Source organism: Bison bison, unplaced genomic scaffold (genome assembly GCF_000754665.1).
Source record: "Bison bison bison isolate TAMUID 2011002044 unplaced genomic scaffold, Bison_UMD1.0 scf7180017864353, whole genome shotgun sequence".
NCBI classification, from domain to species: Eukaryota; Metazoa; Chordata; class Mammalia; order Artiodactyla; family Bovidae; genus Bison; species Bison bison.
The window spans coordinates 6497350-6508478 of NW_011494925.1; the positions used below are offsets into that span (position 1 = coordinate 6497350).

The following is an 11129-nucleotide window of genomic DNA, read 5'->3' on the forward strand; positions in this document are numbered from 1 at the left end:
ACCCGTGGGCCCGGCCGCGGTCCCCCGCGTCCTACACCAGGTGAGCGGCGCGCGGGCGGGGCTGCAGCCTCCCGGCATCCCTCTGCCTTCTCCAGCCTGCGTCTGTGTCCAGTCTCCCTTTCTCAGGACCTGGTCACGTTGGCTGAGGGCCAGAGAGCTCATCTTCACGCGTTCTGTCCTTCTTAGGCCGGTGCCCAGACGAGGCTGTGTTCTCCAGCGCTGGGGGACCTTCGGGCACATTGTCTGCCGTCTTGGGGCTTACTAACACGTGGGCTGGGTTTTTGTTTTGCTCCCTGTAAAGCCAGGCGCAGCTCCTGTCTCTGTTTTCGCCTCCCCTGCTCGCACCTAATTGCTGTCACTGCACAGTCAGCGCAGATGGGGCCCTGCTCACAATTCCCCGGAGCAGCCCGCGCGCCCGCACCAGCCGTGCCGGCTTGGGAGCGACTCGGTGCCCCTCCCCAGAGACCGCCGCCTGGCAGGAGCCCCAGCTCCTCCGAGCTGCTAGTTGCATCTTGGGCTGTTGATTTTTCTTTTTAACGGTGTTGGGGCTGCTGCTTCTGCTCCATTGGGTCCCCTCACTCAGCCCGGGGCTTTTATTTTTAACTAAACAGCTTTCCCAGCAGGTGGACCACTAATGACCCCTAGCAGAGTGCTTTCTGCCCCGGGACTCTGGTCAGGTGTCGGCCATGCGCACAGGCCCTCCCTGGAGGCCCGTGCTCTGCCAAGGGCTGTGGCTGCCTCCCAGGAAGAGGCTTCTGCCTGTGGATTCAGTGTTCGAGGCTTGTTGCTGCTCCTGTTTGCTTCTGGAGGCAGGACTGCGTGTTGGCCCCGTGGCTTCCAGCTGTCCTGTCCAGACCTTGAGGAGAGTGAATCAGGGTGTTATTTGTTACAGAGCTTTCTGTGTTCTCTTCAGAACCGTCCTTTTTTCTAAACTAAAGATGTAGTTAGAGCTGTAAGTGGACAGTTTAGTTCTTGGTGCCAAACCTTTACAGAAGCTTGTGGCAAAAAAGCAATGTGAGTTTCTAAAGCTGAACGCTTCCTTTCCGCCGGCGTGGGTAGCAGTCGAGAGCCAGGGGGCAAGGGGGCCGTGACGGGTCTTGACAGGCTTCAGGGTGCATGCACATAGAGTTCAAAAAGCTGGCGTTTCCAGAGTTACTGTCAAAACAGATGTATCCCGGAACGTGGATTCCATTCATGAATGTGAGAGTTTAAAAAAATACATTTGGAGGCATTTTAAAATGTAAGAATTTTTATTCACGCTCTCTTTATAATTATTATAAAAGTTTTATAATTATATAAAGGAAGAATACATCAAAGCACCCTTCTCCAGTTTAGAACGAGGCTTCAGTGAACTCGCGTGGTGACGTTGGCTTGAAGGTCCTAAGGGCTTGCAAGGAGACCATGAGCCCGTATCTCCAGGAGCCGCTAGGACCCAGCCCCACTGACGGGGCGGTTTAAACAGCAGACGTTCCTTCCTCACAGTCTGGGGCTTGGAGCCCACGGTCCAGCCGTTTGGCTCCTTCTGCCGTCATTGGATGCGACCGCTTTGGGGGCTCACCCTAACTTGACGGCCCCTGTAAAGACTGAGCCTGCAGGCGCGGGGGTCTGCTGCCGTCCTGGGGTTAGGACTCCACCCTGGAGCCTCTGTGGGGAGCAGCTCAGCCTGTGACCCCAGGTGGACGGGGCGGCTTTCTCGAGCCCCAGTGCTGGGGTGCCCATGGGAACATGCGTGGTTCTGGGGGTTGTCAGTGATGGAAAGCACCAGGGCTGCCCCGTTTCTGCTCAGGGGGCTGCTCCGCGGGCTGAGTGCCCCGCTCTATCTCCCGGTCCAGGCCCCCTCAGGTGGGGTCCCCCAGCACTCCTGTGAGCTCGCGCCAACAAGCCCCACACTTCCTCCCAGGCTTGAAGTCAGCTTTTCCCACTGTTTTGGTTCCACATCAAAATATGTTTCCTGGTCCCTGGCAGTGTTTTCCTTGTGATCCTGTCCACGGGTGCCAGGGGCCAGCTGGAGAAGGGAGAGGTCAGGCCGTTGCCCTGGGGGGTGGTGACCACACTTCCTGCCCTTGGACGCTGCTGCACGTGCCTGGGGACCGGTGGAGGGAGGGGGCTGGCATCAGGTGTCAGTGGGTCTCGGGCTGCACGGCCGGGCGCCCGGTGCTGACAGGCTCCAAGGTCTGGGATGGGCAGTTTATCAGGACAGATCCATTGCCACCCCCGTGGGAGCAGGCAGCCCCTCTGGGCACATCCACGACTATCCTGCCAGCGAGAGGAACTTTTTAATGAGACGTGTGCGGCGTGGGTCTCTTCCCGAGGAATGTGGAGTCCATGGGATCACCGCTCCCAGCACACGCGGCCCTCTGTTCTGCGTGGAACCTTCCGACAGTCTCACGGGGTCAAAGATGATTCCCAGTTCCTGCCACAGAAGGGGTTGTGTTTGTGGAATCAACAGAGTTGTTGGACAGAAGTTCGTAGCTTTTAAAGAAGAGTTTTGATGTAGAGCCTCAGAGAACGGTGCTCTGCTCCTGAAGCTTGAGAGACGCAGAGGAGTCACAAGTGACCCATCTGAAGGCTGTCTGTCCAATGGCTTTAGCCAGGCCACGGGGGGGCCTCTCCAGGGAGGACTCCCCGCGCCTGTCCTTGGATGAGAATAAGCAGGTCCTCCCACGGCGCTGACAGCGACGCTGCCCCTGACCGTGGCAGAGAGGGCAGAGATGGCTGTGGATTGACTCCCGCTGGTGGCTTCAAGGGGCTGTCATTGTCCCGGAGATGCTCAAGCGTAAGCCTGTGTCGGTTCAAGAAAATGTACTGGAACTCCTGCCCTGGCAAGGGTGTCGTCCTTACCCAGGGCCTGCATGCGTTCAGGGAGCTTGTTCTTCCTTTGGAATGGGCTTGTGGAGAGTCCTGACTTCTGACGTCTCAGTGCTGTCTCTGTGCCCGGCAGAATCTCTGGATGTGCCTTCAAGGGGCAGGGTTATGTGAGGAAAGGACTGGAAGGAGCTGGTCTGGGAAGGCAGAGTGTTTTGAGACATGCCGTTTCTGACAGCAGCAGCGTTGAATTAAATCCCTGCAGACGAAACTTTGCTTTGTGGTCTGAGCATTACTGACTTATTTCTTTGTTAGCCACGTCCTGAGGCTTGGGGCGTCTTAGTTCCCAGACCAGCCCTGCGCCCCTAGCTGTTGAAGTGCGGAGTCATAACCACTGGGCCCAGGAGAGCCCCCACTGTGGGGTCAACTTTCTGAGGGGTGCGGGCATGTGATGACCCCACTGCTTGTTCTGGGTTCAGCGACCCAAGGGGCTGCGCTTCCCAGTCAATGTGTTTCAGACACAGTTTCTTCTAGGTTTTGGGTACAATTGATGACTTTAATGATATCTGTGACCTTCATGCTGTGCCCAGGTCTTAGCTCCCAGAAGCCTGATGAAGCTACAATTGATTGACTGCATCTTTAAGTTATATGAATATTTCAGAGTTTACCCTAATTTGGAAAAAGATTAAATAAAACTGTATGCTGGTAACAAATCTGACCACACATCATTCCACTGGAATGACTGCCCTGGCCCCAGCCGTCTGCACTCGGGTAGTTTGCATCGGGCCAGCCCACCCGATGTCTTGGACACGTCGCTTCTGGGTTATTTTCCCTTTTCTGACCTGGCCGAGGAGCTCGTCATCTGGAGGTCACAAAAGGAAGCTCAGCAGGGACACCCCTGGTGGTCTTGTGGTTAAGACTTGGCATGTCCACTGCAGGGGCCGCAGGTTCAATCCCTGGTCCAGGAACTAAGATCCCACGTGAGGCAGGGACAAAAAAAAATTTACACCCTTCCAATAAAAGGAAGCCGCTGACAGTAAGCTTTAGAAAGAAACCAGTGAGTGGAGTGGTCTCCATACGTCCCCCCCAGTGCTTACAGGACCAGGGCCCAGTACCCGGGCCACTGTTCAGGCCCCGCTGGTAACAGGTAGAGCTGGACTCAGGCCATGAGTGGCAGCCCCCTGGCTGGGCCCTGCTCCCAGGAGTCGTGATGCATTTGCCTGCTAGGTGGGGGGCTCTGGCGGTGTCGAGGGCTGGGATCTCTCTACAAAGTCCATGTCCTGCTTGCAGGGTGTTGGTGGCTGCTCGGGGAGGTGGGAGGCCGGCAGACTGAGGCCTCAGGAGCCCAGAGGCTAACTGTGGCCTCAGCTGTGCAGAGGCGTCTGCAGGTGAACTCGGTGTCCAGAGTCGGGCCTGGGCTGCGATTTCTGCAGATCATGCTTGCTCGCTGCAGGAGTAGATAGTCTCAGAGGCCTAGTGCCCAGCTCCCCATGGAGCAGGCTCTCCTGGCTCCTCAGAGTCCACCGTGGACCCTGGACACAGCGGCCTAAGCGCTGACTTCCGGCGGGAAGGCGTAGCCTTGAGGGTTCAGCTGAGATCTGCAGGTTTGCGGCAGAGGCTTCTCTGCACCTTTCAGTCTTTCCTCGAGATTCAGGTGGAGGATGTGGGCCTGACTGCTCTTTTTTTTTTTTTTCAAAGATTTATTTATTTTGTGTTTTGGCCGTGCTGGGCTTTTGTTCCTGTGCACGGGCTTTCTCTAGTTGCGGTGAGCGGGGTCTCCTGTCTGGTTGGGCTCTCGGGCTTCTTGTACTGGCTTCTCTCGATGCAGAGCAAGGCTCCAGGCACACAGGCACAGTAGTTGTGGTGCGCGGGCTTAACTGCTCCATGGCACGTGGGATCTTCTTGGACCAGGGATCGAACCTATGTCTCCTGCGTTGCACAGTGGATTCTGTATCACTGGACCACCAGGGAAGCCCCCGATTGCTTTATTGGATGTTATCCTATGAATGTCTGGTATTATTAGCTGTGAAAAGGAGAACGAGGATCTCAAGGACTTTTGCATTCCTGGAGAGGATCAGTTTGAGTCTTTGTGGCTTTATACACTGATTTTCAAGTCGAGCCTTGAGATCCGTGCTGGTTGATTTTGTGTATAATCCAAGTGCTCAAAGAGTTTTGCTTTTGAGACTGGACAGCTCCCGGCCTGTTCTTGCTCTGACCCAGCTGGCCATGGCATGCGTTTGGGGCTGGGCTGCACTCGGGGGTCTCCAGTCTTGAGTTTCCCAAACTGGTAGGAACCTGACCGGGAGGAAGTGTCCAGTGACAGCATGCACCAGTGACCACAGAGAAAAGAGAACTCTTTCTGTCCAGACGTTTTCCTCTGAAGAGAGTGCGGGGGACTCAGGGCCTCAGGCACCTGCAGTGCACCTGGGTTAGGCAGCCAGGGAGACACGGGGTCCCATCCTGCGGAGGGTGAAACTTAGTCACATTTAAGATGAGGCCCTCTGTGGACATTAACGGGCCTTCGCTGACAACTGTTCCTTGGGTTCATGAGCAAAAATGTATGTCGTGATGGGGTTTGCTTTTTGAATAAATGCTTCTAAAATAACCTCCTGGAAGCTGGGGCTTCACACCCAGCCTCGAGCTGGTTTTTGGTGAAGAAAGTAACCGCCCAGAGGCTTTGCGTCCAGGTCGGTTAGCGGGCTGAGTGCAGGCACCCCACCCCGCCACAGGCGCACGGAAGCGCTGGTTAGTGCTGCGCCCTGCCCCGGCGCTTGTCACTCCGGCCACGCCGTTTCCATGGCCCGTTGAGGTGGACGGCCCTGCTCAGGCTGTGTGGAGGACGAGCAGGTGGCCTCCACCCGCCAGCACCCCCTAGGGGCTCAACCTCATCTGAGCCCCCCTCCCATGGGCACAGGGACACGTCGGGGACTCTGGGGACTGAGCTGGCACTCAGGAGGGGTCCGGGCCAGTGTGACCTGGGCAGAGCCTCCTGGGGGAGCTTGGGCCTTAGGACAGGTGGCTGGCTGCAGAATCTCAGGGTCAGGGTGCTCTGTGTGTGGCACCCCGAGGACAGGCAGGGGATACGTGGGTCATTGGCCCCCCTGTACGTTACTGCCCAGCTCTGCCCCTCGCCCCCCATCCACCCACTGATACCCCGGTAAAAGCACTTCTCCAACCTCCTCCAGGCCGCCGGCCCCCTCGGCCTGTCCTGTCCCTAAGTCCCCTCAGTGCAGAGGAGGCCGTCCCGACAGTCGGGGGTGACAGCTCACAGTGTCCTGAGACCCAGGTGAGAGCTCCTGTCTGAACGGCCCCTGTTGCATCCCTTCCAGGCCCATCAGAAGAGCCCGGCCAGCTCTAGACTCGGGCCTTCCCGTGGTTGACCCCAAGCGCCTCCCTGAGGGTGGTTCCCTGGGCCCCGAGAACCAGTGAGGGTCACCACGGAGAGATCAGCCTTGCCCAGCAGCCCTCCAGGAAGGTGACCTCTCAGTGGGAGCAGCTTTCTTGCCTGGACTCTGCCGGGGGCGGGGGGTGGGTTGGCCTTCGGCGAGGTGTGTGGTCCCGGCCCGCCTCGGCCCAGAGCGCTCTGGGAGCCCAAAGACTCTGCTTCATTAAATAGCTGGGAACTGAGCCCATGACCTTTTTTAAAATTAAAGGGAAAAAGTCAAATCAAAGCAAGTAAGTCAAGCAGCCCTTCCCTTGGCTGCGACCCTGGGAAAACGCGTTTCTTTCAAGCTTGGGGTGACGGCCTTCCCCTCTAGGTCTGGTCTCCTTCGGGTAGATTTGAACCCTGCCAAGTTCAGAGTTTGTATCTTCAGCTCTTTTAGAAACAGCTGAGTTCTAAAACCTTTGCAGTTTTCTTCTAAGTGATAGGTCCATTATGGGCTTTAGCTCTCAAAAATTCAACACTGAAAGGACTGTACCCAAATCATCTGCTTGGAATAGCAGCTCCCCCCCACCAACCCCAGGTGTCTACAGGAAGGAGAACTTCATAGCACAGGGCTCCCTGAGGCTCGTCCGTGGCTCCTGGCGTGGGGCACGTGGGCAGCCGTTCAGTGGGAGCTGTTCTCAGTCGTGAGTGGACATGGCCTTTCTGTGGGAGGAGGTTCGGGGGGCCCAGGCTCAGGTGAAGCTGGACGAGGGAATAGTCACCGAGCTCATGGGGTGAGAGCAGGAAGGTGGAAAGGAGGGTGGCTTGGGGGGTTTACAGCTAACAGTGTTCCCTGTGGCATATTTTTTAATGTCAGTAAACCAAAAGGAACTTGAGTGCCTGCTGGTTCCGGCCTGGAAGATCACCGTGGAAACTCGAGGGTGTGTTTCTTAGATTTGCTCTTTCAGTTTGTGTCACAGAAAAACAACCCTGTGCAGCGTCGGAGACTCGTCACGGTGCCCACACCCACCCCTAACAGACGGAGGAACTCGCAGTCCACCTGCCTGCCCCCGCCCACGCCCACCTTGCGTGACCTTTCCAGTGATGTTCAGTGTGCGTCTTCCAGAGACGGGGTCAGGTTTAGACATGAATTGTGGCACCAGTCGACATCACACTAGACACTAATGTGTGATTTAAATAATCCCTTGGTGTCACCCAGCGAGTGATCAGACCCCCTGACCCGTGGTTTCCCCGAGGCCGTCGGAGTCCGGCTCCACGCCTCCCGGTCTGCTCAGGTACATGAACCATCGTTTCCCCCGCGCTCAGCTGGAGGGGCTTGGCAGGTCCCAGTCCTGGGCCTGGAGTCCCTCGTTGCCTGTAGGCAGATGCATGTCAGATGTCAGGGGACACTTGGAAGCCCGAACACTTTGGTGGATGTTACCCCTGGGGGTTCAGGTGTTTATGTGTATGTCACCACCTCTGGGGTGCCCGTTAGTGTTGCAAGAAGATGCTACCTCGAGTGCCCTTCCCTATGAGGCTTGGCCCAGATTACAGCCAGCAGGCCCCGTGCAGGGGCCAGACCCCCAGGAGGCATCAGGAGCCCCGAGGGGTCGTGCTGTGTGATGGAGGCTGTGGGTCTGTGCCAGGGACATGACCAGCAAGACTGCCGGGGTCTCACGCTGGATGTTCACCTCTTCGGTGTCTACAGTGGTGGTGGTTTAGTCACTCAATCTTGTCTGACTCTTGTGACCCCATGGATTGTAGCTCGCCAGGCTCCTCTGCCCATGGAATTCTCCAGGCAAGAATACCGGAGTGGGTTGCCATGCCCTTCTCCAGGGGATCTTCCTGATCCAGGGATGGAGCCCAGGTCTCCTGCATCACAGGTAGATTCTTTACCATCTGAGCCACCTGGGAAGCCCTTTTATATCTGTATAAAAAGGCAAAAACATATAAAAGGGATATATCAACAAAATAAAATAGATGTGATACTCTGGCTTTTTTTAAAGAGGATGAGGTGGTTGGATGGCATCACTGATTCAGTGCACGTGAACCTGGGCAAAATCTGGGAGATGGTGAGGGATAGGGAGGCCTGGCGTGCTGCAGTCCATGGGGTCTCAGAGCCAGACACGACTTGACTACTGAACACAACAGCATCCCTTTTATACGGAAATACTTAGAGACGCGCACCCAATTGTGGAGGCAGTCTGTCTGGTTGATCGTAAGACACACGCGTCTGTGTGTGTGGAGAACATAAGACAGCTCCTGTTTGCATGGGTCAGCTGGGTCAGCTGGGTGTCAGATGTGAATTTAACCATTTTCTTCGTTGCATCGAGTGTGATCTTTTAAGAAATCAGATCAGGCTGGAGGTGAGTTTGATGTCATCCATCATGCTCAGCAGGCAGGGCTGAGGCACAAGAGAACCTCCAGGCGCTCGGGGTCGTGCGGGGGCTCCGCTCCGGGTCGGGGGTAGCCGAGGAAGGTGCTTTGGCGGCAGGGCCGCGAGGGGTTAGGATGGCGCAGCAGGCACATCTCAGAATGTTTCTTCCAGGCTGAGGCCTTTTCCCTGAATCAGAGGTACATTTACAGTTTTGTGGAGCTGCCAGATTCATGCTGAAAATTTCCAACCTCAAACAGTAATTTTAATTGTCTGTGTGTGACAGTATTTATTTTGTGAGCCATTCTAACTTTAAACTGCATGCAGCCGTGTTGCTGGCTCTGTCAGTGACTCAGGAACAAGTTATTCCCCAAGCCTGTTTTCGGCTGTACTCAATGCCGAGCGGCTCTGGGGCCTTGCCCTCTGGATGGTGAGGAGTGGACCTTTCGGTCCTCCTCCACTTCTCTGTCTGTCCCTCTGTGGATGGTGAGGAGTGGACCTTTCAATCCTCCTCCACTTCTCTGTCTGTCTCTCAGTCTCTTTCTGTTTTGATTTCCTGGGAGTCAGATGAACCTAACTTCTACCTGTTTTTCATCTGTTTCTCTTCTGTTCACAGCAAAGGACAGTCTTTTCACCTAGATGGACAGTATGTATAAGGGAACAGATTAGTACACTGCATGTTCTGAATGGAGACATGGTCTCCTCATGTGGGCCTGGTACCACTGCCCCGGGGGACCAGAGGTTCTGTGGTCCGATCTCTCCCTGCTCCTCTCGCAAACCTGCCTGCTGCTCCCTTGGTTCTGCGGGTCTTGGCTGCTGTGGATCATGGACATGGCGAGGTTGCTGCAAACCCATTGCCTTATCAGGCGCCCCCCATGTGTCAGGTGTGCTCACAGCTGGTTTGTGGGCAGAGGAAATGGGAACCAGCCTGCCCACTTCTCAGGTCAGGCTGATAGAGCTGTGATTTTTAAAAGATCTACCTTATTGGGGAGGTTAAATAATTTTTAAGCCTTTCATGAAGGAAGGAAAATATTTAGGGTCAAATGTGGAAGAGGTTTGCATTGTGTTCAGGAACCTCGTCGTGAAGAGCTGAGAAGGTCTGGGTGTCCGTCACAATTAGCTGGCCATAGGCTCTGCAGCTTTAACTGCTGCTCATGTGAGGACAATGACCTCACCGATGGGAGTTTCAGACCCAGCCGGAAGGACACGCCGCCCGTCTGTCTCAGGCCGGGTCCGTGGGCGCGGGGAGCCGTCCATGCCTCTAACGCTCCGTGTGTCCATTTCAGCCCGTCCCTGCCAGCTCTCGACTGGCGCCTGCCGTCACACTCAGGACCCTACGAGCTGAGGATCGAGGTGCAGCCCAAGTCCCACCACCGTGCCCACTACGAGACGGAGGGCAGCCGCGGGGCCGTGAAGGCATCAGCCGGGGGCCACCCCAGCGTGCAGGTACCTCTCCACTCCAACCAGGCCTGGCCCTGCTCAGGGAGGTGCCAGTTCAGCCCAGAGGCCACTCTGCGGCGACAGCCAACAGCTCTTTCTGTGTTCTTAAAAAAATCTTCACCTCTCAGCCAGTTTAGCTGAATATTTTATGCCCAGTTGAGTCCCAGTCTGCTCGGTACAGACAGGCAGATTGAGGGTGCACTGCCTGCAGCCCCTGTATGGCTGTAATGTGGGGAGGAGGCTTCTCTTCAGCGAGCTGCTGCGGGGGCAGGGGGCAGGCGATACCCCAGAGACCATGGGGTGACCACTGTAGGCCTGGGAGCGTTGGGAGGGCTCCATGGACAGTGGTGTTGGGGTGACCAGCCTGGGCCTGGGGGAGCTAGGAGGACCCCCTGGATGGTGTTGCTGGCAAGTGTTTTTTCACCGAGGAGGGCAAATGGCTCTAGGTTTTGCTTGTGACTCCTGGTGGGGGCTACAGGGACCTGGGCACAGCCAGGCAGCTGCTTTGTCCAGAGGGACGCTGCCCCGTACCCCCGTGGGTCCCTGAGCATGCCTGACTCAGAAAGGACGGGCGACAGAAGCCAAGGAGAGACAGCGTGCCCAAGGAGGTGCTCTGTGGCCAGTGGGCAGCGTGGGCTGGGGCTGCCACCTAGACTAGGCTCTTAACAGACTTGACCCTGGTGCTCTGTCACTTCAAGGTGTTCTGGAGTAGGAAGATCTTAAAGAGAATAAAAATAGCTTTGAAATAAGAGTGCTCCATTTTCCAGGACCTTTCTGTAACAATCTGTAAGAATGAACGTCCGGGGCTGGTCGAGCCGCGGAGAAGCTTCTGCTCAGAATCCCCCTCGGTCTCTCGTCCGGCCGTGTGGCCCTTCGTCCCTGATTCCTGCCACGGGCGCTGCACAGCCAGACCACGTGCTGGGCACCTTGCACCCTGCGTGAGGACAGGCAGAGGCCTTCTGCCCTGGGGAGAGTCAGAACCCAATCTGAGGGCCCTCTGCCTGCCCCCAGCCCCGCGGGTACAGAGCCCCTCTGCCCGCCCCCTGCTCGGAACCATCCCCCAGCCCCCAGGCGTCCCTTCCCTGCCCACATTCCTGCCTCCCAGGGCTGCTCCCCAGATGTGGTCACGGTCCCTGTCCCCGA

The 11129-nt window shown here is 56.6% G+C and overlaps 1 protein-coding gene across 1 annotated transcript in view; it reads left to right on the plus strand.

Annotated features, from left to right (window-relative positions):
• NFATC1 (nuclear factor of activated T-cells, cytoplasmic, calcineurin-dependent 1) overlaps window positions 1-11129 on the plus strand; it is a 76405-nt gene that overhangs the window by 2405 nt on the left and 62871 nt on the right. The window contains exons 4-5 of the mRNA XM_010855097.1: window positions 1-40; window positions 9833-9992. Coding sequence (XP_010853399.1) covers window positions 1-40; window positions 9833-9992 — 200 coding nt within the window. The remainder of the gene's footprint in view (window positions 41-9832; window positions 9993-11129) is intronic.